The sequence below is a fragment of the Cynara cardunculus genome, assembly GCF_001531365.2.
Source record: "Cynara cardunculus var. scolymus isolate 2C chromosome LG 13, CcrdV1, whole genome shotgun sequence".
In the NCBI taxonomy this organism is placed as follows: Eukaryota; Viridiplantae; Streptophyta; class Magnoliopsida; order Asterales; family Asteraceae; genus Cynara; species Cynara cardunculus.
This window is the reverse complement of record NC_037540.1, coordinates 9,682,342-9,696,589: the sequence shown is the minus strand read 5'-3', so window position 1 is coordinate 9,696,589 and position 14,248 is coordinate 9,682,342. Positions and strand designations below refer to the sequence as shown.

The window sequence follows — 14,248 nt, the reverse complement described above, 5'->3', positions numbered from 1 at the left end:
ATCTTCTTTTGTCTTTATTTGACCCCAAGAATGTATTGGATAGAAACGACTTTTCTGTCAATGGGAGATTGGCTGGGGCGGGGAGCTCGAGCCTTGGTTTTAATAGAGTTTTAATTATCCATTTTGGAATTTTTTTGAAGAATATGTTGAAGATGCTATAATATTGTAAAAATTTGTAAAGCCAAATGATTTGTTTTTTGACTATTAAATTTTAGAAAAAGATTGATTAATGTAATATTAAAACTCGAAACATTCAAAGTATTAATAGAAAAATAGTAATACCAACTTAAACATTATTTACATATAATTAATATATTATATCATTTACTCTAAAAACTTAAATATTCGAAGTATTAACCGAGAAATAGTAATATCGATGTAATTTACTTTAAAAACTTATGTTTACATATAATTAATATATTATATAAAAACTAATATATAGAATTAAATATTAATAATTTATATAAATGCATGAAAGGGGATTTGAAACAGGAACCTCCAAGAGGTTGCAAATGATTGCCAATTAAACTACTTACTGTATATATTTTTAAAAGCTTAGTTATAGTATTTAAGTATAAAAGCCGGGGCCCCCATGGGGTTCCACCCTTGCATACAAAGTTGGTGTTATATAAAAAAATTGAGATCAGTGTTTTTGCTGCAAAGGTTTGGATTTCTTTTTTATTTTTACAGTGTTTTGCTGTAAAGTTTTAAATGTAAAAAAATGGTCTCACGGTTCTCACGATAACAATATGAACTCAACTTTATATAAAACGATTTAAATTAAAAAAAAAAGAATAAATATGTATCGTTATCATATAATTGACTAAATAATATTTTAAATACATAGTTTCAAAATAAATAAATAAATAAGGAATAAAAAGTAATTTATTTATATGAGAGTTATTTAAGACATTAATTTAAAATTTTATTTTACATTATTTATGATTTTAATATGATTTAATGTTTTATTTAAAAAGTTTATTTTTTATTTAATGTATATAAAAATGATAAAAATAATTGTATTAGATCACGTATACTTTTCATGATTTACAAATATCACATGTAATCTCATAGTTCATTTACATTTTTTTCCCACTTAAATTTACAATGATCAAGATCTCATATGATATATTAACAAAAATTAACGATTCTTAAAAAAAAGACGTCGATTAGCTGTGGATTTAATATTTTTCATGAAAATTATAAAAGAATTTTTAAATGAATTACTTCAGTAAAAATAGATATTTTAGATGAAAAACTAAATCATTCTTATTTTAAATGTAACAGAAAATAATAAATAAATAAATGTAAAATTAATTATACTTAAATCATAAAAGTTATAAATAAAAAAATCAAAAATAAATATCTTAATTGAATACATAAATTAATCTTCATATAAATAAATAAATATTCATAAATAATTCTTATGCAGTCTCATTGATACTTATAGTTTGAGTTCATTTTATTATAATATATAAAATGTTTTTTCATCAATATTTGTTCCTTTTTTTGAGTTTTTTACCTAGCAAAAGTAGCAACGAAAGATGTAATGATATTAGTGATGGCCAAAAACCGGTCCCGGACTGGGCTTAATCAGTCTCAAGCTTTCTCATAATCGGTTCCGGTCGAAAATGGTAGCACCAATCAAGGTACTTCATAACCGGTTATGGGACGTCGGTCCCAGCATTAAAAAATAGAGAAAATTGCACCAAAATGGAACCAACTGTCACCTGATTCCTATTTTGGGGAACCAACTTTCAAAATTGTCAGTTTATAGAACCAACTTGCACCTGATATCTATTTTGGGGAACCAATTTGCACCTGATTTCTATTTTGGGAAAACAACTTACAAAATAATTATAGAAAAATAACTAAAATTCGTTTTTTTTTTAATTAATGCAATAAAATCTATTTTTCATTTCAAATCTCGTTTTTCTTTTAAATTAATATATAAAATTGAAGATTTTTTCAAAAAAAATCTAAATTAGCACAATAAAAATTATTTTTTACTAGTACAATAAAAAATCAAATTAATAGAAAAAAATTAATTGATTCAATAAAAAATAAATATTAAATATCACATTCAAAACTTTTATATCTAACCAATCTGTATCAATTTTAAAGTTTAAATCAAATTTGGCAAATCAAACCAAAAGTTTAATAGAGACCAATAAATTACATGTTACTTGTTTAACAGATCAACCAGTTCATTAAATAAACAAAAAGTTTGATAGAAACTCCTAAATGACGATTTTAAAAATTGGTTCCCAAAATAAAAATCAGGTGAAAATTGGTTTCATTTTGGTGCAATTTTCCTTAAAAAATAAGATTTTTTTAATGATATATATTTTTAATACATTATAAAATTTACAATTGTGTCACTCAAATACACTTTAAAAATACATTTTAATATAATTAAAATTACATTGTCTTATAAAAATACATTATAAAATTATTTAATATACATTTATTTATAAAATTATTTGAATTTTCAAGGCAGGCCATAGCCAATCCCGATCCCATGAAACTACAAAAAAACCCAACCGGTCCTGGTTTTCGGTCCCGTAACCAATCCCGAACCATGCCTTTCTTTGCCCGTCCCAAATATTATATTATGATATAATATCAAATATCAATCAGTAAATAGTTTCAGAAGTCCACTTTTGGCCCATACAATAATAAAACCTTAAAGTCAATTTTACCTAACGGATGTATTGCGTCTTCTATGCCAAGTAGATATCGGACTATCATTTAGTCCAAACATGTATTAAAAAAAATTAATCTTTTTTTATCAATCATGTCTACAACAAACATTAAGACATATGTTATAATTTAGACTCAATTATTACCAACTACTATCCTAAAAACATGTATGTCATTACATTTATTTAGATTCATCTCCCAAAAGATTGTGTTCGGATTGACATACATGTAAATTTCCAAAAGCAAAATCAAAGATACAGAACAGATAATCAATTTCATATCGTTGATGTTCTTGTCGATTACTTTAACATTTAAACAACTAATTCCATATGTAAAATTGTTACATCGAAAACCTTCAAACAATTTCCTGAAAGCATCTTAAGCACTAGTGAATTTCGTTACAGCCTTAGTACCTTCAGAAACGGCATGTTTCGCCAATTCGCCGGGTAGAACAAGCCTCACAGCGGTCTGAATCTCCCTTGAAGTAATGGTAGGCTTCTTATTGTACCTCGCAAGTCGCGAAGATTCCTGTGCAAGCTTCTCAAATATATCATTGATGAAGGAGTTCATGATTCCCATAGCCTTGCTTGAAATTCCGATATCAGGATGAACCTGTTTGAGGACCTTGAATATGTAGATCTTGTACGTCTCTACCGACTTCTTGTTCCTCTTCTTCTTCTTGTCGGTTGCCGATGCATCCTTTGGTAGCTTCTTCTCAGCTCTCGGTTTCTTCTCTGCCGGAGCTTTCTCCGCCGCTGGTTTCTTCTCCGCCGGCTTCTTCTCTGCCGCCTTCGGTGCCATTTTTAGAGATAGAGGGAGGGTTGGCGCGCTTTTAATTATGAAAAAGAGAAAAACTTGATGATAAGAGATTAGGTTTGGGGTTGTTTATATATAAGCAGGACGTGTGTTTTTGATTGGCTGAAATGTGTTGACGCAGATCACCATTCTAGACCGTAGATTTAGATGAATACATAATTTGACGGTGTAGATTGGAATAGTTTGTATTTGTTGGAAATTTTAAGTTTTCGCTCGTGCGGTAAACAAGGTGCGTATGCGACTCCGGATTGCCACCGTGTGTACTTTTAGATGTATTAATATAATTTTTTATTAAAATAAAAAAATTGAATATTATGTTTAAATAAAGAGAAATTCATCAAAATAGAACAAATTTTTACTTAATTCTTATTTTGGGGAATCAGCTTTTAAAATTGTTATTTTGGGGAACCAACTTCCACCTAATTTCTATTTTAGGAAACCAACTTTCAAAATCGTCATTTTGGGAAACCAACTTGCACCTGATTCTTATTTTGGGAAACCAACTTGCAAAATAATTATAAAAAAAATAACTAAAATTCGTTTTTTTCCAAAAATTAATGCAATGAAATCTATTTTTCATTTCAAATCTCGTTTTTTTTATTCAAATATCAAATTGAACATTTTTAAAAAAAATCCAAATTACCACAATAAAAATTATTTTTTACTAATGCAAAAAAATCACTTTAATAGAAAAAAATTAATATGCAATAAAAAATAAATATTAAATATCACATTCAAAATTTTTATATCTAACCAATTTGTATCAATATTAAAGTTTAAATCAAATTTGGCAAATCAAATCAAAAGTTTGATAGAAACCCTTAAATTACTTATTACATGTTCAACAGATCAACCAGACCCTTAAATAAACAAAAAGTTTTATAGAGATCCTTAAATGACGATTTTAAAAATTGGTTTACCAAAATAGGCATCATATGAAAGTTGGTTTCATTTTTGTGCAATTTTCCCTAATATTTATTTTTTATTGCATCAATTAATTTTTTTTCTATTAAATTGATTTTTTTTGCATTAGTAAAAAACAATTTTTATCGTGGTAATTTGGATTTTTTTTTAATGTTCAATTTGATATCTAAATTTAAAAAAAAATGAGATTTGAAATGAAAATTAGATATTATTTCATTAATTTTTGGAAAAAAAATGAATTTTAGTTATTTTTCTATAATTATTTTGCAAGTTGGTTCCCCAAAATAGAAATCAGGTGCAAGTTGGTTCCCCAAAACGACGATTTTGAAAGTTGGTTCCCCAAAATATGAATGAGGTGCAAGTTGGTTCTCTAAAATAGGAATCAAGTGCAAGTTGGTTTCCCAAAATGACGATTTTGAAAATTGGTTCCCCAAAATAAGAATTAGGTGAAAATTGGTTCCATTTTAGTGCAATTTTTCCTTAAATAAAAATAAAATTTACAATCATTTGTAACGAGGGTTGTGTTTCGGTGATAAGGAGTGTTAAGGTGAGAAATGTAAAAATTGATCTCTTCACACTTAGATGCACATTAAGATGAGATACATCGAGATAAGATACACTATATCAGAGCCGGTACTGGGGTTTCTCTTATTAGGGACAACTGCCCAACGCTGGCGTTGTGCCAAAAGAAGAAGGGTCGACGGTGGAAGCTTATCTTTATTCGGATAAAAAATCCTCTGTACAATCCTTCTCATTGGAACCAGTTAGTTCCCCCTGAAATTCACTCTTCAAAGCTTGCCTTTATTCCCTCCTTGTCCAGGGTCCTAAGGCTAAACCAGACGAAGGAAGGGAGCTAACGAACAATAAAAAAGATGTGTGTTAGGGTTTCTCATGTCCTGGGCGAAAAGGTAAAATAATGTACCTACTATTCTAAAACTACAAATGAAACATACTATCTTTTAAAGGGTTTGGAACCTAGTCAAGCTAGACATTTCATACATAAGCCAGTTTTTGTTATTATTATTGAATGATAATGTATTTTTTGTAATGCATATCTTATGATTATATAATATCATAATGTAACCAAAAGATAAGTTTTCATCATAAACCCATTGAAATAGCAACCAAAGATCACGATTACATGGAACATAAGAGTCATCAAGAAAAGAAGAAATTGATACAAATCCATTCAGCTCGTTAAACAACTGTTTGAACTCATTGAGAACTTAAAGCATCGTAGAACACTCATTGAATATGTTATTCTGCCATCAGTAACCTTAAACAACTGTTCAAACTTAAAACAGTACAATTTTTGCAATGTAGATCTAAACTAATCCATAGTAATTGGATAGCACGTGAGGTGGTTGCCTCCCTTTGTACGTGAGTACTTCTTGTATTAAGACATAGTCGATGAATATTCATAACACTAACAAGAAGATATTGACAAAACAACAAATTAATGCATGTTTCATAATAACTATAAAAAAAAAAACAAAGCTTAATCAACAATTGGAATCTTCATCCTTCAAATATTGACATCTTAGTAATGGGTTGTTTGCTAAACGCTTATCTGACAAGAGTTAAATCGGTCATTTACCTTGAACTAAAACACATGCACACAACCAAATTATGGCGTTACTTATCTAAAACAATGTCAGGAAATCTGACCAAGACCCAAAAACAGAGAGAACCCAGAATCCGACCACAATTTTAAGCTTGCAAAACTCACGAGTCTCGATTGCAACAATCCATTTCTTCTTTGTGTTTCCAAAAAAGGAAGATAAGATTAAGGTTTGAGGTTTTTGAAAGTTTAAACCTCAAATGGCCATGCTATAACTGGCAACTTGACATGTGCCATTTCAAACCATCGTATTTCTGTCGTGCTCTTGATTGCGTTCTATCCCAGTTTGCATAATCATCTAGTGAGAAAATAGCATAAGACCCATATCATAAGCATAAATCCAATCACATAAAACCATAGTCCATCGTGAGCATAAACCCAAAAGAACCTAAAATCATCACAAGACCCAAACCCATATCATAAACATAAATCCAATCACATAAAACACGAGTTCATTGTGAGTATACATCCAAAAGAACCTAAAATCATCACAAGACCCATATCATAAAAGAGAATCCAATGCAAATAAACCCAAAATGAGTAGTAAAACTTCAAAAAGAACACATAAAGGGCCAAACCAATAGAAAATTGAGCAAGACCGAGAATCGAATCAGTTGATAAAAATGGAAGCAAGAATGAAACACAACTCTAAACCTTATGACTATATGGTATCGAATAACACGAATCATCACACTGGGACATTGAATCATCATCTCTGGGAAGACAAATTAGTGAATTGTCATCTTGAAGGTCGAGTTTAGGAGTCGATGATAGTTGGAACGAGAATGGCTATTTCTTGGGAGGATCAATGGTCACTTTGGAGAGCAGGAGAGTAATGAGGTAGGATCAAAGTCTTTGGGAATATAAACTTTGATCAATAAGAAGATAACATCAATAAGGTCATCATTCAGTCTGATAAGAGTGTCTTGGGAATACAATGGATCGTTGAGCATTGTTAAGGTGTACTTCGTGTATCAGAATTTGTTTTCAAAGAGATTTAAGACTTTTATGCATTAATAAGTAGTACATTATGTTTAAAAACTTGTTTTTAAGATTTTAAGACTTTTATGAAATTTGGTTTATAAGATGGTATAAATATTTATACGTAAATAGATAACTATGTTAAATTATTCAAAAATAGAAAAAGATAACCATGTTAAATTATTTTCATTTTTTTTCAATTCTTTTAAATGAACCAATGGTGATAAGGACTTTTCGGTATCGACTTAATGAATAGACTGTATAACATGTATGGCTAATCGGTAAGTCACATATAATGTTTGAAAATGGCTTAATGGGTTAGAAAAAACCTTATTCCATGAAACCAAGTCTTTTACATTCTTACCCTTTGTAAAACACATCTCTTATTAAACAAAAAAAATAGATCACACACTTTTCTCCGATCTCTCAAGCACGCTCCTTGTACTCTAATAACCGATAGTCCGTTATTATTATTAAATGTGTTTATTATATATATTAATGATGTATAAGATTTTATACAATATTTGTTGAGTTTATGTTTGTATTTCCTTTTAGCTAAATGTATATGTTATCGAAAGATATTCACCACGAAAGAATGAGAGCAAAGTATATAAAAGAAAAAATTATTGAAACCATTTTTACAACAACAAATAGATATGAAGAAAAATATAAACAAGGCTAATAGATATTTGGTTGACAAATCTATCAATCAAAAGACTCCCTCTTTTGATGTTGTACTTTACTGAAAATGAAAGGCTAATAATTTATAGCATTTTACCATAACAACATTATATTTATACAACACTTAAAATGTTGAAGTGTCATAATATGATATTTTTTAGCACAAAACAAAAAGGTGTCACATCTAAAAATATTACAATATGTTTATAAAACAGTTTTAGGTGTCTTGACAAATTTTTAAGATGCTTTTAAAATAAAATGTCGTATTAGTTATTTTAAACAACACTATTTGAATGCAAATAAACGAGTTTACACGACATTTCTCAAAATTATTCTATAAAATAACTAATACAACACTTTATTTAAAAAAAACGTTCTAAAGAACTTTTTGAAACACCCAAAAACGTTTGTAATACCTTTCGATAAAACTCTTTAAGTTTGATCCTATAAATTTAAGTCTTATGAAGTATCTCATTCGTCAAATTTATGTAACTACTAAACCGTCACCCCAACCTACCCCAACCGTTGCACGTGTTGGGTTATACTTCTTAATAGGCTGGGCTGGGATTTTCTCAACCAGCCATAATTGACTGAGTTGTAAAAATACCGTAAACCGTCCAACTAAACAACCCAACCCACATACACCCCTAACTATATGTCTTGTGTCATGGTGCACCTTTCACATAGCCATGATATACACATATAAACGAAGATGGGAAGGAACTTCTATATTCACATCATCCGTATTTTGAACAAATAACTGATGCAGACTTTCAGATATCGAAAATATATTTCTAAAATTTAAGTCCGCGTTTCTTGGGCTGCAACAATTAACAATAGAATCTCTTGTTTCACAGGTAGCAAAAATGGAGGTGTGTGTTTTCTGGACGAAACGAGAGGACAACAACTAGAGGGTGAAATTGAGAGGGCAAGAAGTGAAACCAAGCAAATGGTATTTGAAGAAAATGATGAAAAAAGACAAATGTGTCCATCAAAATGATATTCATATTCCACACATTTGATCAAGTCTCCTCAACCATGGTAAAACTTGCATCAATTTACCACTGACAAAAGGCTACACAAGAAAGAAACCAAGTGGTTGTGTTTGTGGCCAGCCAAAAAGTGCCAATGGTTCATTAGCCATTGATTGGGGAGATTCAGATGCAAGATATAAGGGTTGTGTTTGTGGCCAGCCAAAAAGTGCCAAGGGTTCATCAACATACTGGCTGTATGCCATCAGATCTATGTCCACTTCAATAAGCAAGCAAACATTGGGAACCTTCCTAAATCCACACAAACTATAAGCACTTGCAAATATGTTGGGATCTACGGGCTAAAACAATATCAATATTTATCCCCAAATTTCATTAGTTGTTACCACTTTATGTTATCTAAAAGTTAGATGATAATAAATTCCGACCCAACATATCCAAGAAAATTGCATAGCTCCCTCCTCATTGATGCATATTCGATTAGATTCCTATAGACTCATAGTTATTGAGCAACTTTCAGAAGCGTGCACCTAATTTCTTTTGACATTTCGATGGCCTATTAGGAAATCAGATATTTAACTACTATGGATTGGTCATCGGTTGCAGATTATGCATCAAACGAACAAATTCGGTCACAAACATGAAGTTCATCCGATTAATCCTCTGAAATTCATTCCAATTGCAACAGAAATTACTTGAATGAAACATATCAAAAATAAATGTGAAGAACCAGTAATCAGAGTCTATCATCATATTGACGAACATAACAAAATTGAAACTTGAAAAAACTCATCTTATCCTCAGAAACGGAGCTTCGAGAAGAACCAACGGTTTTTCCCTGACTTGAATCGTTCCTCGAACCGTGCTTTGGTCTCCTTGCAAGCCGTCACCTTCTTGTCCCGCGACTGAAGCGTATCGACCGTTACGACGTCCTTCAGATCTACGTCAAGCGTGTACCTCGTCGGCATGATGTGGTTGTAGTTCACGAGCTTGATGAATGCCTTCACACGAGACTTCTTGGCCGTCTTCTTTGCCGAATCCTTACGAATCACCTTCTTCGGATACTTGGCGATCCCGGCGACGAGGCAGTGGCCGTAGGGACGATCACGAGTGCCTTCGTCGAATTGCCTGACGATCACCGCCTTCCGGCCAGCAAAACGGCCATTGAGCACCACCACCGCCTTGTGAGGTTTCAAGAACTTCACCATTTTCGCCTCCTCTCCAAATCCTCCGCCGCCGCTGCTCACAGGCACAAAAACACACACCGATCTATTGCTAGGGTTTGGAAAATTGACTACGCGTTTGTTTTTATAGCGAAGTTATTACTAGAATTACGAAATTGCCATTAGGTTTTCACTCTATTCTTACGCAGTTTATACCCCTGTTCTTTCATCATGGTGCATATGAGCCCCTTCAACTTTTAATTTATTTTAAAAAGCAACAACGTTTGCTTCAAATATGTGTTTTCTTGATAACCATAAAAGAGCTAAAGATACCGAAGTACTAAAGTTCAACAAATATAACCATAAGGATGGTGTCTGATTGATTTGAATTTGGCTCTAAAGGTCAAAAGTATCAGGAGGTCTCAGGTTCAAATCCAACGAGGAATAAAAATCCCCTTGTGGCCATGGAGGTTTAAACGCGGTGACTCCGGGCCATCTGCAAAGCAGGTGGTCGTCCTGGGATTAGTCGGCTCGTATAACGGGTTGGATATCCAGGTTAATTAAAAAAAAATTCAACAAATATATCATCGTTTCATGATTAAGATCATCAACATACTCTGATAAATCCTTTTTTACATACACTTAGGGATCGTTTACTAAACGTTTACCCGATAAGTGTTTACTGGGTAATATTCCTTATCGGATGAACATGACAAGGATCAAAAATCTTATGGTAAGAGCAATATAAAATGAAGAGTTTTACTCGGTAAGTGAGAATCACGATTCTTACCCGGATAAGCGCTTATCGGGTCAATTGTTGCATAGGGTATCATTTTGATATACTACAAATTTACCCAGTAAAATGAATTAGAGTGTTGACTCTTAATGGTAAGCGCTTACCATAGGTAAATGGCCCCTTAAATTCGTGAGTTTTTTAAATGAATAAACCATGAATTTTCTCTATTTAAATGATCAAAGTACCTGAACACTTTTGTTGATAAATAAACGATCAAACTTTTAAAAATTGCTTACCAATATCATTTTAACCCTCAAAAAACTATCTATACGACTATGAATGCTTTAAAGTTTAAAAAAAAACCTAAATCATTTTCACTGTTCTCAAATCTTACGTCATTCGTATACCTCACATCCAACGTCATCGTGCCCTTCGCCAGCCCATCGTCCTACGCTCTTTATCATCGTCCATCATCGTCACTGGCCCTCCACCATTTATTTTTCTCTTTTTGAAATCAATTTTTGTTTTTCGATATATTTTCTCTTTTGATCTATCTTATACGAAGTCTATTATAATTTGTGAAAGAGGAAGAGTCGAAAAGCAAAACGAACATATACGAAAGAGGGAGATAGGTGGTGATGAACAGTAGGGATAACAAACAACGATGGGGGCGATGAGAGCATGTCGTTTGGTGCCAGGGGCTTAAATGACATTAAGATTTAGGAAGGGTAAAACTTATTTGTGTTTTTTAGCTGATTATAGATGGTATTTTTTGGTTAAAATACTATAAGTAACCATTTTTTAAAAGGTCGATGGTTTATTTAAAAAAAATATTCAGTGGCTTAATTATTCAAAATAAGAAAGTTTAATGATCTTTAATTAAAAAAAATTAAGGGACTTAATCATTCAAAATGAAAAAGTGTAAAGGCTTATTCATTTAAAAATGTTTTAATGATTTAATCATTCAAAATGAAAAAGTTCGTTGGTTTTTTTTTTAAACTTTTCCTTTAAAATTATTGAGGTTGAAGCAAAAAGCAAGCTGATTTATATCGAATTCGAGCATGTAAACGAGTATCAAACTCGAGTTCGAATATTGAAAAACATTCAACCTCGAGCTCAACCCCTAATGTGAAAGCGTTATTCGAGTTTGACTTAAGCTCCAGGTAATCTATACTATATTATAAAGAATTTGATAAAAACTTTTAAAAACCATTTTTTATGTATGAAGTACTGTTTATTGATGTTTATTATTTAAACTTCAATGTTACAAGTAAATCATGCGTAAGTACAACTTATTAAAGCTCTATTTTTTGAATTCGTGTAACTAACTGCAGATAAACATAATCAAGTACAGAATAAACATATTCTTTTAAAATATAAAAACTTAAAATATAATTAGGATAATCATTGAGTTTTTACATAATATTTTATTGTCATCCTTATAAAAATTATATTATTTAATAGAAATAAATAACTTTATTTTTAAATCTAAATTAAATTATAATAAAAAATTGAATTAAAGAAATTATATGAAAACCTAAAACTTTTAAATAATTAATTTAATATTAATATCAATATTTTTTTTTTAATTTATATTTCATTCAAAAATAAAAATACTATCGTTTTCTAAAAACCACATAACCGTGTTATATCGAAAAAGAAAATGAATAAAATGAAACATTAAAATTAAGATATTTCGTTGCATTGCACGGATACCTTTCTAGTAATTTTTTAGCACGAATAACCCATAACTCCACTCGTTAACACCCTTACCTCATACCAAATACATCATTAAGGTAGCGTTTAATATGCATAAATGGCTATACATGATAGAAGTGGTGATGAGTGTTAATTTATTAACCATGTTTACATCATTTTTACACTCTTTTAGGCTTATTTTACGTTTCTAATCGAATGCTTCTTATTTTTTCTATGTTTCTAAATTTATGGAGTTTTGTATATGATATACGAATTCCTTGCACTTTAAATGCTTATTTAGCCAAAAAAAAATCTGACAAAATCATTTGAATTCTTACAAGACTTTGAAAAAACAATGCTGCAGGATTAAACAGTGGGCTTGGAACTATTTTTTAGGCCATATTTGGTCCAAATTTTGGAGCAGAATTTTAAGCTTTGGGCTAATTCTTCTTGAACCCCTTTTCTTCAAACTTGGGTTCTAAGTAGTGATGGCCAAATCGGCCCGGGACCAGCCGATGACCGGTTACAGGACCGAAATCTGGGACCGATTATGGATTTGAGGTGTTTTGTGGGACCGGGAACGGTTATGGACTGGCCCGGCCTAGCCCGATTTTTAAAAAATGTAACTATTTTTTTTAAATGTAGCCGTTTTTTGGCCCCTTTTTTGTATATTTTTTGATTAACCTAGATGTCTAACCCGCTATGCGAGCCGACTAATCCCAGGGCCACTACATGTTTTGCAGATAGCCTGGAGTTACAGCATTTGAACCTCCGTGGCCACAAGAGGATTTTTGCTCCTTTTTTGATCTGAACCTGGGACCTCCAGGCACTTTTGACCATTTTTTTGCTTTTTAAACACTATACATAAGTGTCTTGGTTTTGGGATTTACATACCAAGTTCTCGATTTACAAAAAAACGCAAAAAAACGTTCACAATTATCAGTTTCTCGTTGTATTTTGTAAGACAATGTAATTTTAATTATAATAAAACGCATTTTTTAAATTGTAGTTGAGTGATCCAATTACAAATTTTATAATGTATTAAAAATATATATCATAAAAAATAATAATAAATATTTTTTAATGACCGGCGGCCTATAACAGGTTAAAATAAAGCTTGACCGGGCTCGACTTTTTCGAGCGGGACCGGGATCGATTATGACCGGTTATGAGAAATCTTGGGACCGGTTTTTAGCCCTCACTAGTTCTAAGCATATGGGAGGCTATTTAAGGAAGGCTTGTCTCATTTTTTTGTACATCATCTCATTTTTAGTTGCATAATTTGTAACTTAAACCCTTAATTTTTCCTTCTCTGTCTAGCTTACGGTTCTTTACTTTCTCTTTTTATTTATTCTAGAAATACGTACCTTGTGCGACAAGTTTCCTTCTTTAAGTAAATATATGCACATTTACTTTATTTATTTTCCCATCTCCGTTATTTACTTTTTAGCATTCATGTCTTTTGCAAGAAAAAACCAAACGATGATGTGTTAATCGCCTTAGCTTCGGGTGTAATGAAAATTTGAGACCGAGACTGATGTGAAATTGAGAAGGTGTTTTTAATATGACATTTTTAGATGACTATTTATTTTGGGTTATTGATATTTCATTAAAGGCTACATTTAATTAAATGACGATTGGTTTTTATGTATGAAAATGCATTAACTTTCAGAGTTAAAATAAATACGATAACCCAAGATGATATAAGAAGATTAAAAATAGTCTTAGTACCTAACAAGTGTTATGCTTATACGGTGTAGGATGGTAACACAATGTTGTACTATGATTCACGACGTTTACACATAAATTATGTCGTATCAAATAGTACGCCGACCTGTGTGTACTTGTAGGAGGTCGTCTAACTCGATAGCTGGATATATGTGACATGACAATTACACTAATTTAATGGTACTACTGGACTGTCCAGAAAATG

At 31.3% G+C, this 14,248-nt stretch overlaps 2 protein-coding genes across 2 annotated transcripts; both read right to left on the bottom strand.

Moving 5' to 3' along the window:
* Positions 1–2,899: 2,899 nt before the first annotated feature.
* Positions 2,900–3,544, bottom strand: LOC112524532 (histone H2B.3-like). Its single transcript, XM_025134387.1, has one exon. The coding sequence runs from the start codon at positions 3,502–3,504 to the stop codon at positions 3,082–3,084; it is 423 nt and encodes a 140-aa protein (XP_024990155.1). The 5' UTR covers positions 3,505–3,544; the 3' UTR covers positions 2,900–3,081.
* A 5,801-nt stretch (positions 3,545–9,345) lies between these two features.
* On the bottom strand, positions 9,346–9,961 carry LOC112525586 (60S ribosomal protein L27-like). Its single transcript, XM_025135771.1, has one exon. The coding sequence runs from the start codon at positions 9,924–9,926 to the stop codon at positions 9,519–9,521; it is 408 nt and encodes a 135-aa protein (XP_024991539.1). The 5' UTR covers positions 9,927–9,961; the 3' UTR covers positions 9,346–9,518.
* Positions 9,962–14,248: the final 4,287 nt, after the last annotated feature.

Excerpts from the sequence above, each read along its gene's own strand:
- LOC112524532 (XM_025134387.1), bottom strand. The coding sequence starts at position 3,504 with ATGGCACCGAAGGCGGCAGAGAAGAAGCCGGCGGAGAAGAAACCAGCG.
- LOC112525586 (XM_025135771.1), bottom strand. The coding sequence starts at position 9,926 with ATGGTGAAGTTCTTGAAACCTCACAAGGCGGTGGTGGTGCTCAATGGC.